General features: G+C 41.3%; 2 protein-coding genes across 2 annotated transcripts in view; one reads left to right on the forward strand and one right to left on the reverse strand.

The window, feature by feature from the left end:
* lonrf1l (LON peptidase N-terminal domain and ring finger 1, like) lies at positions 1–13,008 on the forward strand. Its single transcript, XM_053236334.1, is given in 13 exon segments — positions 1–1,163; positions 4,196–4,311; positions 4,457–4,579; positions 4,672–4,713; positions 4,823–5,036; positions 5,944–6,046; positions 6,148–6,262; positions 6,975–7,096; positions 7,199–7,283; positions 7,285–7,358; positions 7,586–7,748; positions 7,906–8,055; positions 8,991–13,008. Coding segments are annotated over 13 exon segments (2,061 nt in total). The 5' UTR covers positions 1–568; the 3' UTR covers positions 9,150–13,008.
* Positions 12,770–15,817, reverse strand: part of cabp4 (calcium binding protein 4) — a 20,717-nt gene continuing 17,669 nt past the window's right edge. Inside the window, exons 5-8 of the mRNA XM_034306755.2 lie at positions 15,598–15,741; positions 15,117–15,226; positions 14,008–14,155; positions 12,770–12,900 (exon numbers count right to left, since the gene is read on the reverse strand). Coding sequence (XP_034162646.1) covers positions 12,872–12,900; positions 14,008–14,155; positions 15,117–15,226; positions 15,598–15,741 — 431 coding nt within the window. The 3' untranslated portion in view covers positions 12,770–12,871. The remainder of the gene's footprint in view (positions 12,901–14,007; positions 14,156–15,116; positions 15,227–15,597; positions 15,742–15,817) is intronic.

The following is a 15,817-nucleotide window of genomic DNA, read 5'->3' on the forward strand; positions in this document are numbered from 1 at the left end:
CCGACCTAAAACTGAGGATGGGAGGATTGTTTTGTGTTTGTTATTTGTAGTAAAATGGATAAAAACATTATTGTCACTTATAAAAACATTATAAAATCGAGATATATAGTGATATATCGCATAATTAGTTATTTACTTTTTGAAAAAAATAATCAGTTCCTGTTCCAGGAAGTATTACACGCAAATATTAACACGAACACAACGCTTTGAGTTTATTTTTTGTTTCAGATGATCACTTTACTATGATTTTAGTATGATTTATTTGATTTGTAGTCTATTTTTAGCAGTGATATCGAATAACAGTTCTTTGAATCACCGCGTTGTTCCCGGTATCAGTTACAAAACTTGACAAGCTCAGGTTTTGTAACCGACATTTCTCTGACCAATCGGAGCGCTCCTTTATGGTCATGTGACCGTGTATTTTTATGTAACACGCTGGCACGCGCAATTAACGTTATCCTTAAGCACTAGTCGAGTGGTTAGTGTTAGCTTTTTCAAAAAAATGTGTTTTCTACTCGAATATTAATTTATTTATTTTGTTTATTTTTTAATTCTTAGAAGAATAAAGATGTCGGTTGAAGAGCCGGAGCAAAACTGTGTCTCGTCAGGGGACAGAGGGGGTTTGTTTATCCCGTCCGACACCGAGCCGGACTGGGCTGAGGAAGAAGAACACGGAGGGCGGCTCGGGGTTCAGCAGAAACGCCTCAGAGGAGCGCTGGATGCCTTATTCAGAGCCGTGAGGAGCGAGACCGAGTCCGTGCGACCCGAGCACATCAGCACTTTAGTGGAGATCATCGTGCGCAACTTTAGGAAGAAGGAAACGGCGGTTTCGTGGGTACAGCCCGCTCAGGACGGAGAAGTGGACGGAGAACTGGACTGTCCCGGCTGTAACCGGTTCATACTGGAACCAGTGACCGTCGCGTGCGGACATTCCTACTGCAGGAGCTGCTTACAGCAGGCATTTCTCTCTAAATGTAAAAAATGCCGTGAGGAGATCGGAGCCAAACATCTGCTCCGTGCTAACGTGCTCCTGTGCGGACTTTTAGAGAAATGGTTTCCGGAGGAAATCCAAAAAACCAAGAGCATAGCAGAAGTGAAAGGGCTGCTCAGGAGCAAACACTTCACCCAAGCGCTTTCATTAGCAACACAGCTGTTAGAATCCGGTAACTTTTTATTCACCTTCACTCACAATATGCATATTCTTACACAAAATCTCACTCAGTACTTTAAACACAGCCCACATTTTTCCACACGGCTCCTCTTGCAGAACCAGCACATCGATTACAATGTCTTTGTTATACTTTTATATAGAGAGTGTTGTGGAATGAAACCCCCGGCTCGCACTGCGCATGCGCACTGTGATCTCTGTTACAAAAGACAAACGCGAACAGCGCATGCGCGAAGCTCGAAGTTGCGTAAGGCGCGTCGTGACGCGGGTGTTTAGTTTTATAACGCGAGCGGTGTGTCAGCGCGGTGTGTTTTCCACCAGACAGACACGAGGTCTGACATTATCAGGTGAAATGTAGGAGAAAGGGGGAAGAAAAGAGAGAGAGACGAGAACAAGTTGAGGTGTCGTGAATTCTCGCGAGATCTGCGTCCACGTGTAGAAGTGTCAGTGGTGCTGCAGCACAAAGCAGGCTGGTTCTGCCTCACAGGGAGGTTCCCGACCCTGGTCCTGGAGAACCCCCTGAGGAACCTGTGTGATAGAAAGATTTAATCTCTACACGATCATGTCACTCAAACATACAGCGACTCGCCAGACCTGCCCCTTTCTCACGAGACATCACATCACTTTTTCTACTTACTGTGTGTCACCGGGTTCTCCAGGTTCCTGGACCGGGTTCTCCAGGTTCCTCAGGAACATTAGCAGAGAGAGAACCTTCACACTCACCATGGCTTCACACACTGTACACTCATTTTAGTGTCTAAAGATATACATCTCTCTGTCTGTCTGTCTCTTTACCTCTTTCTCTCTCTCTGTCTGTCTCTTTACCTCCCTCTCTCTGTCTGTCTCTTTACCTCTTTCTCTCTCTCTGTCTCTTTACCTCTCTTTCTCTCTCTCTGTCTCTTTACCTCCCTCTCTTTCTGTCTCTTTACCTCCCTCTCTTTCTCTCTGTCTCTTTACCTCCCTCTCTCTTTCTGTCTCTTTCCCTCTCTCTCTCTTTGTCTGTCTCTTTACCTCTTTCTCTCTCTCTCTCTCTCTCTCTCTCTTTGTCTGTCTCTTTACCTCCCTCTCTCTCTCTCTGTCTGTCTCTTTACCTCCCTCTCTCTTTACCTCCCTCTCTCTTTCTGTCTGTCTCTTTACCTCCCTCTCTCTCTCTGTCTCTTTACCTCCCTCTCTCTCTCTCTCTGTCTCTTTACCTCCCTCTCTCTCTCTCTCTCTCTGTCTCTTTACCTCCCTCTCTCTTTCTGTCTGTCTCTTTACCTCCCTCTCTCTCTCTCTGTCTCTTTACCTCTCTCTCTCTCTCTCTCTTTACCTCCCTCTCTCTTTCTGTCTGTCTCTTTACCTCCCTCTCTCTCTCTGTCTCTTTACCTCCATCTCTCTTTCTGTCTGTCTCTTTACCTCCCTCTCTCTTTACCTCCCTCTCTCTCTCTGTCTGTCTCTTTACCTCCCTCTCTCTCTCTGTCTCTTTACCTCCATCTCTCTTTCTGTCTGTCTCTTTACCTCCCTCTCTCTCTCTGTCTCTTTACCTCCCTCTCTCTCTCTCTGTCTGTCTCTTTACCTCCCTCTCTCTCTCTCTGTCTGTCTCTTTACCTCCCTCTCTCTCTCTCTGTCTGTCTCTTTACCTCCCTCTCTCTCTCTGTCTGTCTCTTTACCTCCCTCTCTCTCTCTCTGTCTGTCTCTTTACCTCCCTCTCTCTCTCTCTCTCTCTGTCTCTTTACCTCCCTCTCTCTCTCTGTCTCTTTACCTCCCTCTCTCTTTCTGTCTGTCTCTTTACCTCCCTCTCTCTCTCTGTCTGTCTCTTTACCTCCCTCTCTCTCTCTCTGTCTCTTTACCTCCCTCTCTCTCTCTCTCTCTCTGTCTCTTTACCTCCCTCTCTCTCTCTCTCTCTCTCTCTCTCTGTCTCTTTACCTCCCTCTCTCTTTCTGTCTGTCTCTTTACCTCCCTCTCTCTCTCTCTGTCTCTTTACCTCTCTCTCTCTCTCTCTCTCTCTTTACCTCCCTCTCTCTCTCTCTGTCTCTTTACCTCTCTCTCTCTCTCTCTCTCTCTCTCTTTACCTCCCTCTCTCTTTCTGTCTGTCTCTTTACCTCCCTCTCTCTTTCTGTCTGTCTCTTTACCTCTTTCTCTCTTTCTGTCTCTCTTTACCTCCCTCTCTCTTTCTGTCTGTCTCTTTACCTCCCTCTCTCTCTCTGTCTCTTTACCTCCATCTCTCTTTCTGTCTGTCTCTTTACCTCCCTCTCTCTTTACCTCCCTCTCTCTCTCTGTCTGTCTCTTTACCTCCCTCTCTCTCTCTGTCTCTTTACCTCCATCTCTCTTTCTGTCTGTCTCTTTACCTCCCTCTCTCTCTCTGTCTCTTTACCTCCCTCTCTCTCTCTCTGTCTGTCTCTTTACCTCCCTCTCTCTCTCTCTGTCTGTCTCTTTACCTCCCTCTCTCTCTCTCTGTCTGTCTCTTTACCTCCCTCTCTCTCTCTGTCTGTCTCTTTACCTCCCTCTCTCTCTCTCTGTCTGTCTCTTTACCTCCCTCTCTCTCTCTCTCTCTCTGTCTCTTTACCTCCCTCTCTCTCTCTGTCTCTTTACCTCCCTCTCTCTTTCTGTCTGTCTCTTTACCTCCCTCTCTCTCTCTCTCTGTCTCTTTACCTCCCTCTCTCTCTCTCTGTCTCTTTACCTCCCTCTCTCTCTCTCTCTCTCTGTCTCTTTACCTCCCTCTCTCTCTCTCTCTCTCTCTCTGTCTCTTTACCTCCCTCTCTCTTTCTGTCTGTCTCTTTACCTCCCTCTCTCTCTCTCTGTCTCTTTACCTCTCTCTCTCTCTCTCTCTCTCTCTTTACCTCCCTCTCTCTCTCTCTGTCTCTTTACCTCTCTCTCTCTCTCTCTCTCTCTTTACCTCCCTCTCTCTTTCTGTCTGTCTCTTTACCTCCCTCTCTCTCTCTCTGTCTCTTTACCTCTTTCTCTCTTTCTGTCTCTCTTTACCTCCCTCTCTCTTTCTGTCTGTCTCTTTATCTCTCTCTCTCTCTCTCTCTCCCTCCCTCTCTGCAGACCCCAGTAATATCAGACTGCGAGTGTGTCGAGCTGAAGCGTATTGGCGTTTGCAGCACTATCGTCACGCTCTGGAAGACTTTGACGTGTGTATGAGCGTCGCTCCGTCTGTCGAGGTGAGCAACAAACTACGCTTTACCGTTACAGAGTCCTTTCACATCAACGGTCTCACCACCACAACCGCCTCCCCCCCCCTCTCTCTCTCTCTCTGTCTCTCCCTCTCTCGCTCTCTCTCTCTCTCTCTCTGTCTCTCTCTCTCAGGTGGTGTTCTGTAAGGCTAAGCTGCTAAAGGAAATGGGTCGAGTGGACGAGTCTGTAAAACTCTTCCTCCAGTGTCTCTGTGTGGATCAGGACTTTCAGGAGGCCAGACAGGAAGTGGAAAATGTATGAAAATAAATAAATAAATAAATAAATAAGATTAGCACAAAGTGAAACGCTGGATTCTGATTGGTCAGCCGTGTTTATTCTCTCTGCAGATCCTGTGTGATCTCCTGGTTCCGACGTGTGAGAGCGTGCAGGCGAGTCTGAAACACACACACACACACACACACACACACACACACACACAGTATTTTGTGTATTTTGCGTATTAGCGTGTTGACGTTTAGCGCTCTTTGTGTCCCTCAGACGCTCGAGGAGAGTTCGGAGCCCTCGGGTCTGATCCGAGCGCAGTCCTTACGGGCTCAGGTGGTGGGCGGAGCCAGAGGAGAAGGGCTGAAGAGGGTTAGCTCCGCCCCTCAGCTGGGAGAAAAGGGCGCACTGCTGAAGAGGAAACTGTCCGGGTTGGAGGCGGGGCCTGAAGTGGTGGAGAACAGCGACAGCAAACACAAAAAACAAGGAGGTCAGTCGCCTCGTTCAGGTTTCAGTATCAGCATTTCAACACGCGCGCGCACACACACACACACACACACACACACACACACACACACACACACACACACACACACACTTTCCCTAATGTCATAAGTGTGTATCAGTAACGCTAGCTAGCTTTGTTAGAGTTTTCTTTAATCGTTAGTTTGCTAGCTTTGATTAGGAATCTTCTCCTAATCTTTAGTTAGCTGGATTTCTCTGGGATTACTAGTTAGTTAGTTTACTAGCTAGCTTTTGTACTGGGAATATTTTTTGCTAATGTTAGCAGGGTAACTTTTTAGTTGGCTAGCAATTCGTCAGCGTAATTTTGCCAGCTTTTGTTTAGGTATATTTTGCTCAATTTTTTTCACTAGCCAGCTTTATTTTTGGATTTTTTTTTTTTTTTTTTTTTTTTACTAATATTTAACTAATTTACTAGCTAGCTTTGTTTGGGGATTTCTGTAACATTAACTAGCTAATTTTATTTGGATAGTTTCTTTAGTGTTAGTGTGCTAGCTTCGATTAGGAATCTTCTGACATGAGCTATTTTATTTATTTGTTGCAGTTTTTCTTAAACATTAGCCAAAGCTGTAGTTTTTGTTTGGGATTTTATTAGTTTGCTATTATTATTATTATTATTATTATTATTATTATTGAATGTTTGTTTAATAGCTAGCTTTGTTTGGGGATTTTCTCATACATTTGATCTAAAAGCTGAACAGAAATGTGACAGACGATACACACGCTAGGGAAAGTCGACAAGGCGCTTTGGAGCACAGGGTTCGTGTTTGTTCTGCAGTAGAATTAGCGTTAGTTTCTGTGGAGTGTATTTTAGCTTTTATCTCTCTCCCTCCCTCTCTCTCTCTCTCTCCCTCTCTCTCTCACACACACTACAGTGAGCGCCGCAGCGTCGGTGTGTAGCGATGAAGATAAACCCCACCACGGAGTCCCGAGAGATCTGCTCGACCCCAACGACTTCGAGTGCTCGCTGTGCATGAGGTACCGAACATGTAGCCTTTATAGCCAACCCAGCTAGCTAACCTAGCCACAGCTAAGCTACAGCTGTTCTCTCTCTGTGTGTGTGTGTGTGTGTGTTGCAGGCTGTTCTACGAGCCGGTGACGACGCCGTGTGGACACTCGTTCTGTAAGAACTGCCTGCAGAGGAGTTTAGATCACAGCCCTCAGTGTCCTCTGTGTAAAGAGAGTCTCAGGCTGGTGAGAGCTTTAAATCTGCTGAAAAATAAAACACATTAACGCTGCTAACAGCGAGACGATCGCTAACTCCCTCACCACCGACTTAGCCACGGTACCGTCTCCTGTCGGAACTGTAACCGAAGCCGGAGCGAAGCTGCCGATTGGTCGGCTGCCGTTATGACGTCATCAGATTCGAAAAATTCACACTTTAATCCGAAACTGAAGCTTTTTACTGAAACAAATAAAATCACACTGAAATTAGAGCTGATAATTGAGCTGATAGAAAAGAGCGAATTAATAATAATAATAATAATAATAAATTTCCTTTAATTATTTTTATTATTTAACTAATTAAATCAAATGTAATTTTATATTAATAAAAATATTCAGTAGTAATAAATATGAAGTATAAAAGTCACTTTACTGAAATTATATATAATATATATAAAATAACGTTAATAATATTATTAAATATTTAATATTTTACGTAGTTTTTATTTTTATAATGTGTAAATTTCTCTCTTTCTGTCTCTCTTTTATAAAATAATTCTTTAATATTTATCATTTGTAAAAAAATAAACAACTACAGTAGTAATAATACCAGTAAAATATTTATTTAATATTTTATTTATTTATTTGTAAATATATTTTATAATTATAATAATAATGGGGTGTGTGTGTGTGTGTGTGTGTGTGTGTGTGTGTGTGTGTGTGTGTGTGTGTGTGTGTGCAGTACCTGGCCTCTCGGAGGTTCTCTATCACACGCGTGCTTGATGACATCATTAAGCGTTACCTGTCCGAGGAGCACGCTGCGAGACAGAAGATACACAACGACGAAACGAAAGAGCTCTCCGAGTAAGCAACACACACACACACACACACACACACACACACACACACACACACACAATTTAATCTTCTCTGCTCTAACACACTCTCTCTCTCTCTCTCTCTCAGTTTAGAGAATAATGTTCCTATCTTCGTGTGTACGATGGCGTATCCCACCGTCCCCTGCCCACTGCACGTGTTCGAGCCTCGGTACCCGCCTCATGATCCGCCGCTGCATCGAGACGGGAACGCGACAGTTCGGCATGTGCATCAGCGACACTCACAAAGGGTGTGTGTGTGTGTGTGTGTGTGTGTGTGTGTGTGTGTGTGTGTGTGTGTGTGTGTGTGTGTGTGTGTGTGTGAGGGGCTGATTTATTCATGCTGTTTGACATTTTGAATTTATTCATAAGAGAAAGTACAGGAGGAAGAGTGTTTTGAAGAAGACTGGAAAAAAATACTGCAAGTGTGTGTTATAGTGTGTGTGTGTGTGTGTGTGTGTGTGTGTGTGTGTTTCAGGTTTGCGGATTTCGGCTGCATGCTGCACATCCGTAACGTGCACTTTCTGCCGGACGGCCGCTCGGTGGTCGACACGTTCGGAGGGAAGCGCTTCCGTGTCCTCACACGCAGCATGAGGGACGGGTACTACATCGCTAACATCGAGTACCTGCAGGACCAGAGAGTGAGCGCGCGCGCACACACACACACACACACTCTCTCACACACACCTGCAGTATGTAAGACCACATATGAACGTGGATTGAGAGGTGTAGCTTGAGTGCAGCAGAGCCTCTGATGTAAAGTGTGTGTGTGTGTGTGTGTGTGTGTGTGTGTGATAGGTGGAGGGGAAGGAGGAGCTGCAGCTGCAGGATCTCTACGATCAGGTGTATAATCAGGCGAGTGTGTGGTTTCACGCTCTGGAGAACCGATTCAGGAACCAAATACTGCAGCACTTTGGACCCATGCCTGAGAAAGAGAACGATATACAGGTAACACACACACACACACACACACACACACACACACAGCTGGTACAGTTCCCTAAAATATAAACACTATTGTATGTAATTTAAAGACTGCTTTTTAATGAATACCTGAAAGAGACGGCTTGTTTGTAAAATACAGTTCAGTGCAGAAGTTTGTGCCCCCCAATGGTTTCTGAGTGAGACTGCTGAATGTATCTCTAATTTTATGTGAGGATTCAGAAGCTAGGCTTTCAGGTTATTACTATTACTATTATTATTATTATTATTATTATTATTAATGTTAAATAATAATAATAATGTCACCAATCCCCAGATCCGAAATCTCCGATCCAGTCCTGTTTGTAGTCCTTCTACACAGCAAAGTTATACATAAACACACAGAGCAACTTTCCCTCTCAACACAATCATATAATCCCCCATACAGATCTAGCACCTGTACAACTATACACACACACACACACACACACACACACACGTGTGCACACATTCATATAGACCAGAACAATTCAACATTTGACCCTTGAGCTTGAAGACACGGGTTTCTCAGTACAGACCTGAAGAGTCCTGAAGCCTGCAGAACACCAAACAGTTTGCATGATGCCTCTGTGAGAGTGTTCTTCCCTTGCTGTTTCATTACTATAGTCACCTAACTCCCTACTGACCCCTAATGGATGGAGTAGGCATATTCATGCAGTATTGAAAGACTGTGTGTGTGTGTGTGTGTGTGTGTGTGTGTGTGTGTGTGTGTGTGTGTGTGTGTGTGTTTGTTTGGGTGGGTTACTCGCTGTCCCTCAGGTTGTGGGAGCTGCACAGCTCTCCTTCATTTCTCCTAACAGAAAGGGCAGTTTACTTTGTGTGTTCCAGTGGGTGATGTAGTTTTGTTTTTGTAATTTAATAATTTGGTGATTCTCTCTCTCTCTCTCTCTCTCTCTCTCCAGTCCAGTCCGAATGGTCCAGCGTGTTGTTGGTGGTTATTAGCGGTTCTCCCAGTGGATCCTCGTTATCAGCTCTCGGTTCTCTCCATGACGACGCTCAGAGAACGTCTGGTCAAGATCCAGCACATCCTCGCGTACTTGCAGAACACACACCCCGAGTAGAACACACACACACACACACACACAGAGTGAGACACCATGTGTGTGTTTCCTTATGCCCTTATGCAGTAGTAATATTGTGCTGTCCTACATTAGTACAGAGACAGTCCTGATGCGCGCACACACGCACACACACACACACAAATACTTTGTGTGTCTTCTGAATGAAACAAATCCCAAATGCTGATATTATTGTCATATTATCATAATTGTAATTTGTAAAACAAAACTGAGTTTACACTTAAACCTTAAAACTCAGAGAAATGAAAATAAGACTGTATCAGACGGAGATCAGACGGAGACGTACAGAAACACGTTAGAGCCTGACCAAGATCCCAATCCTGTCACTGATGTCAGTTCTGAGGAGCATACAGTCTGCTCTAGAATTATTGGCACCCTCGGTAAGATGATGAAGCGATTAGACTTTATCAAGAGAAATATATTTATAACATGTAGCTGAAGCACATTCATTATTTTTTTGTTTTATTTTGTAGAGATCCTGCACCTGAGTGATCAGGAAATCTTACCCATGACTTCCTGTTTCACTGGGGTGTAAATACGAGGTCGTACACACACACACACACACAGATGTGCCAATAATTCTGGAGCTGAGAGTGTGTGTTCAGACATGAAGTAGTGTTAGTTTAAAACACCAGACCGGTATTTTACACCACGCTTCACACCAGCCATCTGGATGTGTGTGTTACTCAAACACAACAAACTCAGTAGTAGTTTTTCTTTTCCTTTTTTTTTTAAACTAATAAATACAGTATTGATGCTCTACAGCGCCCAGGTCAGCTTCAGATCAGTTAACACATCGTGTTTAGTGTTAATGCGTGTGTATGTTAGTAATGCAGACATGTTTCTATTACAGTACAGAAATTCCCACACAGCCTGTGGTGTAAAATGTGTTCACACACACACACACACACACACACACGCACAAAATTCGCTTCCTGTGATTAGCGCCCTCTAAACCTATAAAGAATGTTTACTGGTTTATATGTGAATGCAGAATATTTAAAAAAGACTTGAATAGACTTTGATCAGCGTGATTAATTCCCATGCTGCTGCACATTAATATTCATACTGAAACATTCAAAATGGCCGCCGACGTATCGGGCAGGTCCGATCACTCCGAGTCCTTATCACTCGCTTATGGAAAAAATGCAGTTTCATTCCACACACGCAGCACCGAGCCGACAGACATGCGATTTAAAACCATTAATGTGACCTGGTTTCAACAGAATTATTAATAATAACAAAGAAAACTTTAAAGGGAAGAAAAAATATAGAACTCAAGCCTTAATTTTATAAGAAAAATAGCAACAGCACATCAGCGCACAATAAATTATTTTTAATCTCCAGTTAAACACTGCGTACAAACTGCCTTATTACAGCTGGAAGGATGAAGAGATCCAATGAGTACAAAGATCTGAGATTTAGTTTATAAATAATAATAATAATAATAATAATAAATGATTGAATGATATTCCAAATAAAAAAAATGGCCACTGAAAGCAACACAACAAAAAGCTTCAAGCCTTTTTTTTTTTTTTTTTTATTTTAAAGTCACTAAATTTGGAAAGTTTATTCATAAATCCCAAAGACACCCAAACACTTGTTTAATTTATACATTTTTATTTTTTATTAAATTTTATTTAGAGTCTCTTAACCATCAATCTGCAACCATTAATCTACTTTTTAAAATGCATTTATAGCAAAACAAAAATCATTGTGAAAATAATTGTTGTTATTATTATTATTATTATTATTATTATTATTATTATCAGTTTGACAAAGAATTATACAAATGAAAAATTCTCAATTCTTTCGATCTTTTTTGTGATTTAAAAGTTAAATCTCTGACTCCTGAAAGATGGAACCTCTGGTCTGTAATCAGCGTGTTAGTGTTAAAACTGCGTTACTTCCATTGTTTTCATGTTTGTGCTCTAATCGCATTTATGAAATTGCACTACTCCGAGCTCGGCATGCGCTGATACACAACGCGAAGAAATCATCTTCACCAAACAACAGTAACGTAAAAGTTTAACAGAGCGATGCACCGAAATCAGCATTCCCAGATTAAATTACAAATAAGTCGTTAAAGAAAAAAAATAAAGTAAAAAACCCACAAGATAATTTAGAATATTTTACATTTTTGATAAATTCAGTCCTTTCATTAGCTTTCCACAACTTTTTTTGATTATACTGTTTATTTTAATTATCTTTTTTTTAATAAAATTTTTAATTTAATTGTTCATTTCAAATTTACCAGTTAAATAATTTTTAATTATTAAATGAAATTATTTTATTTGATTATGTGTAAAAGTGTAAAATTTGACGCTTCATTGTACGTCTGTATACAGAATATTTTTAGTTTTATTTTTTAAAAATGTATTTTTTTTTTTCTTTTTCACTTGTGGAACTTTCGGTGCATCTCTGGTTTAAAACGTGGCTCTGAGCTGAGTTTAATTTAATTTTGTAAAAATTAAAACATCATCGAGTGCTGATGATGTGAGAGTTGTGTATCAGCACATGCCTGCTCAGAAGACGGACTTCCAAATAGAATCATTTTTATATCATTACGATTGTTATTATTGTTATTATTCATAAATTAGGGAACTTTAGCTAGCTCGAGGGTCGTGTGGAAAATCCACGATAAATTAACGTCATTAATAAACCAAAAGTAGGATTTGTTTCATCAGAAGTTTCGAGTTGTTTAGAGGGTTAGTGTTTTATAAATTGTGGCGATTCGAGCAGAAGAGCGGATTGTTGTTGCGCTGAAGAAAAGATTTTGCGTATTTTCCACATCGTGCAAACGCACTAACACTTTTTGCCTTATTAAAACCATTTAGCATTTTTTTCCATTACGTAATAACGGTTTGGTTTTAATTGTTCTTCTTCTTTGTGTATGTGTACAGTTTAACAAATTGATGAAAATAAATCATTTGAGTTTTTTTTTTCTTTCTTTTTTTTTTTTTTTTTTTTTTTTTTTTTTACAGAATTGTGCTCTTTTTCTTTTCTTTTTTTTTTTTTTTGCTTGGATATTTATGTTAATTTTAATTTAAAATAAAACTAAAATGATTCTTAATCTTATTGTGTCACTGAGATAGAACTGATCTCCTCCACCAGGTGGCGCTACACACACACACACACACACACACACACACACACACACACACACACACAAACATTTTCTAAATAATATCTGAAGGAAAAGCAGTGTAATGATGTAGAACATTCGTGTACATTATGAATTAAAATGATTCGTAGTGATTAATAATAAAAAAGACTTTTAATTAAAAAACCCACTGATTCAATATCATGAATATTTATCACTGTTCATACGTTATTTTACTAAATCAAACCCCATGTTTTAACCAGAAACCCCCAAAAAACATGAAAAAAGGAATAAAATCCTGATCTTTAATTGGAGTGTTTATTTAAAAAGCCATATTTATTGTGTATATAATTCTGTACATTGATTTGATATTAATACAAATTGTGGCCTTTATTTGTAATGATTATCTATCTATCTATCTATCTATCTATCTGTTGTACAGAACAGTTTCAGAATAATTTTATATATTAATTGAATATATTAAATGTTTTTTTTTCTACTCTTTATGCAGCACATCTTTTAACATTTAATTGCTGAGAAAATTATTTAATTATGCGGTGAATTTAAAGCTGAAACGTTTCATCGGAACTCCAGAAGGAGGTCATCGAGCCGAGAGCATCATCACGAACTCTGAAAGACAAAAACAGACAAATATATTATTAGCGCTGATTATTACTTACGTTATAACTAACACTAACACGCTATAAACTTCAGCACTGAGAAAATCCATAACTAAAATCCATAAAAAAATCGTTGATGTGGCGTAGTTTTGTGTAAATGTAACATTTATGGAAGGAGTCTCCAGTGTCAGCGCTTTGTAACAGTCAGAGGTAAAGCTGTAAGTTCAGGACAGAGGAGTTTACGCTTCTTTGCGGTTTCTCGGTAACGTGCGTAACAAGCTGCGATTTTATTTAACGTAAGCGAGAACAGGAACAAACTCAAAATAGTGAAACAAACTCGTTTCATATTAAATGTAACTATAATAATAATATAACAAACCAGATGAAAACGTATGACGTGTCGCGCTTTAATAAATAAAAAATGGTAATTGTTTGTGAAATTGCTGTGGTGTAAGAGGAATAAAACACTCAGGGACGTGCTGCTAGAGGAAAATAATCAACTTCAGGGTGACAGTAACTCCGCTTCATCACACAAAGTATTTTTTTTTTAAAACCTGAAAGGAGATAAAATGTGCTTTAGGCTAACGTAGCTAACAGGTAAGGGATGCTAATAATTTCCAGTTTAGCATCATGTAAATATCATTTTAGACTTTAAGATATTTTAAATATATTTGCATAAATTAGCATTTAATTTTGGGATGTTGAGTATCGTCCAGTCATCATGGTGTAAATGACATCACGCTAAACAATCTCCATCACTTCATCCTGCTTGTCGTTTATTCTTCGGTCCTCGCGTCTGAGGGTGTAAATAAGAGACGGAGATTTAATATTTAATTTAATTTGAATAGCAATTATACAGTTACACAATTACATGATCTCTGTTTATTGACTGCGTGATACTTGCAGTTTTTATAAAACGCTGCTAATTACGTGATCTTGTTTACGTCGAATAATCTCCTCCTGAACTGGTTTGATCTTACGAACTCGTTGTCTTGGTAACAAGCCTGACAGCAGCTCAGACAAATCCACAGTCATGTCAATCCCCAATCCGTATGGACCGAGTTATCTCGAAATGACCTGAACATCTTCTGTGTGATCTCTAATCACAGTTTCTGACCATCAAAGTCCACGGTTCCGTCTCCGTTGAGGTCGATGTCAGACAGAATCTCCTCCAGCTCTCCTTTCTTCAGCTTTTCACCCAGCAGCGTCTTCATCGACTCCTTCAGCTCCTCGAAGCTGATCCTTCCATCTCCATTACAGTCAAACTGAGGCACAGAGAGAGAGAGAGAGAGAGAGAGAGAGAGAGAGAGAGAGGAATATCGTACTACTTTAGATCAAGCTCGTGTTTTTTTTCCGCCTCGTTAGAGCAGGATTGCGGTTTGATCTCAGATTTATCGTCAGTATCAGTATCCTGCTCAGGGTTGCGGTGGATCCCGAGTCTGTCCCGGGAACACCGGGATCCGGACAGGGATGCACTCTGCATGGGACGCTAATCCATTAAAGAACACTTCAGTTCTGATCCAAACCAATTTGAGGAAGCGATCAATAGATGATAGACTTTTCCAGCTCCTTCGTTCCTACACACACCTCAGTGAATATTTTTACATTCTAGTGAGAAACAGAATCGAACTGAACAGAAAAACAGAAGTGTTCATTTCAGTTTGATTCTCAATAGAGAAATAAATAATTAAGAAATGGATTATAAGGTGAGAAAGTACCACTGGCTCCTCCTGTCAGTCAGCGGAAAGTCAGATTCCTGTACCAGGTCTGATTAACATACTCGTCCGAATCGGACTCTCTGATTGGCTCTGATGCGACCAGGACATTAATAACCGTGTTTAAATTACGTCACTATACGCCACCAACAGAGAGCCAGTTCCACTAACAGCAGAAAACTGGCCTTCTCATGGTTCTTCTCATCAGCCACTGATCCTAGACTAAAGGTTCCACCTGTGTGGTTCTTCTTCTCAAGATCATCACCATCAGGAACTAACGGTTCCTAGCAGACGGAATTGCATTACAGGACACAGTCCAGGAGGACACATTAGTTTGATGACAGAAGAAATTGTCCATATCTAATTTTGCACAGTTGGCGAGGCAGCCAGGAGCGAGCCGGCCACCGAGGACGTGGGCTCGTCACGTGTCCCGCTCCGTCGCGGTCCTATCGTAAGGTCTGAGCTGGAACTCCAGACTTCACTGACACGTCAGTAGGTGTTGTGTACTCACCTGTTTGAAAGCACAGTGCAGCTCTCGCATTCCCACCATGTGAGCCGTCTCCATCAGCATCCTCGGACCCATGAGCTCGCAGAAATCATCGAAATCGACATGACCGCCCCCTACACACACACACACACACACACACACACACGCACACACACACACACTCTGATACACTCTGTTTTTTAAAACCTATAAGCTCCTCCTCCTGTCATCTTGAGAAATAATCTGCATGTATAAATGTATTTGATTTCAATACAGCTACACAATGCAATCGTTCTCTCTCTGTGTCTGTGTGTGTGTGTGTCTCTGTGTGTGTGTGTGTGTGTGTGTGTTCTAAATGAAACACACTGAAGTTCTGTCGTGTTTTAATCACAGAAAGAAAGAGTTCATCGTATTGATCATCTCAAGAAAACCTTGAAGAGGTTTTCAGGTTTTCTTCTCACACACACACACATTACACACACACACACACATTACACACACTCACATTTCATCTTGATCTGCTGGATGATCTCGATCAGCTCCATCTCTGTTGGCATGTACCCCATCGTCCTCATGCAGTCCGCAACGTCTTTATAGTGCAGATATCCGTCCTGATCATAATCGAACTCCTTAAAGGCTAGCTGCAGCTCTACACAATACACACACACACACACACACACACACAAATACACACACACACACACACACACACACAAACACATTAG

This window comes from Pangasianodon hypophthalmus, chromosome 8 (genome assembly GCF_027358585.1).
Source record: "Pangasianodon hypophthalmus isolate fPanHyp1 chromosome 8, fPanHyp1.pri, whole genome shotgun sequence".
In the NCBI taxonomy this organism is placed as follows: Eukaryota; Metazoa; Chordata; class Actinopteri; order Siluriformes; family Pangasiidae; genus Pangasianodon; species Pangasianodon hypophthalmus.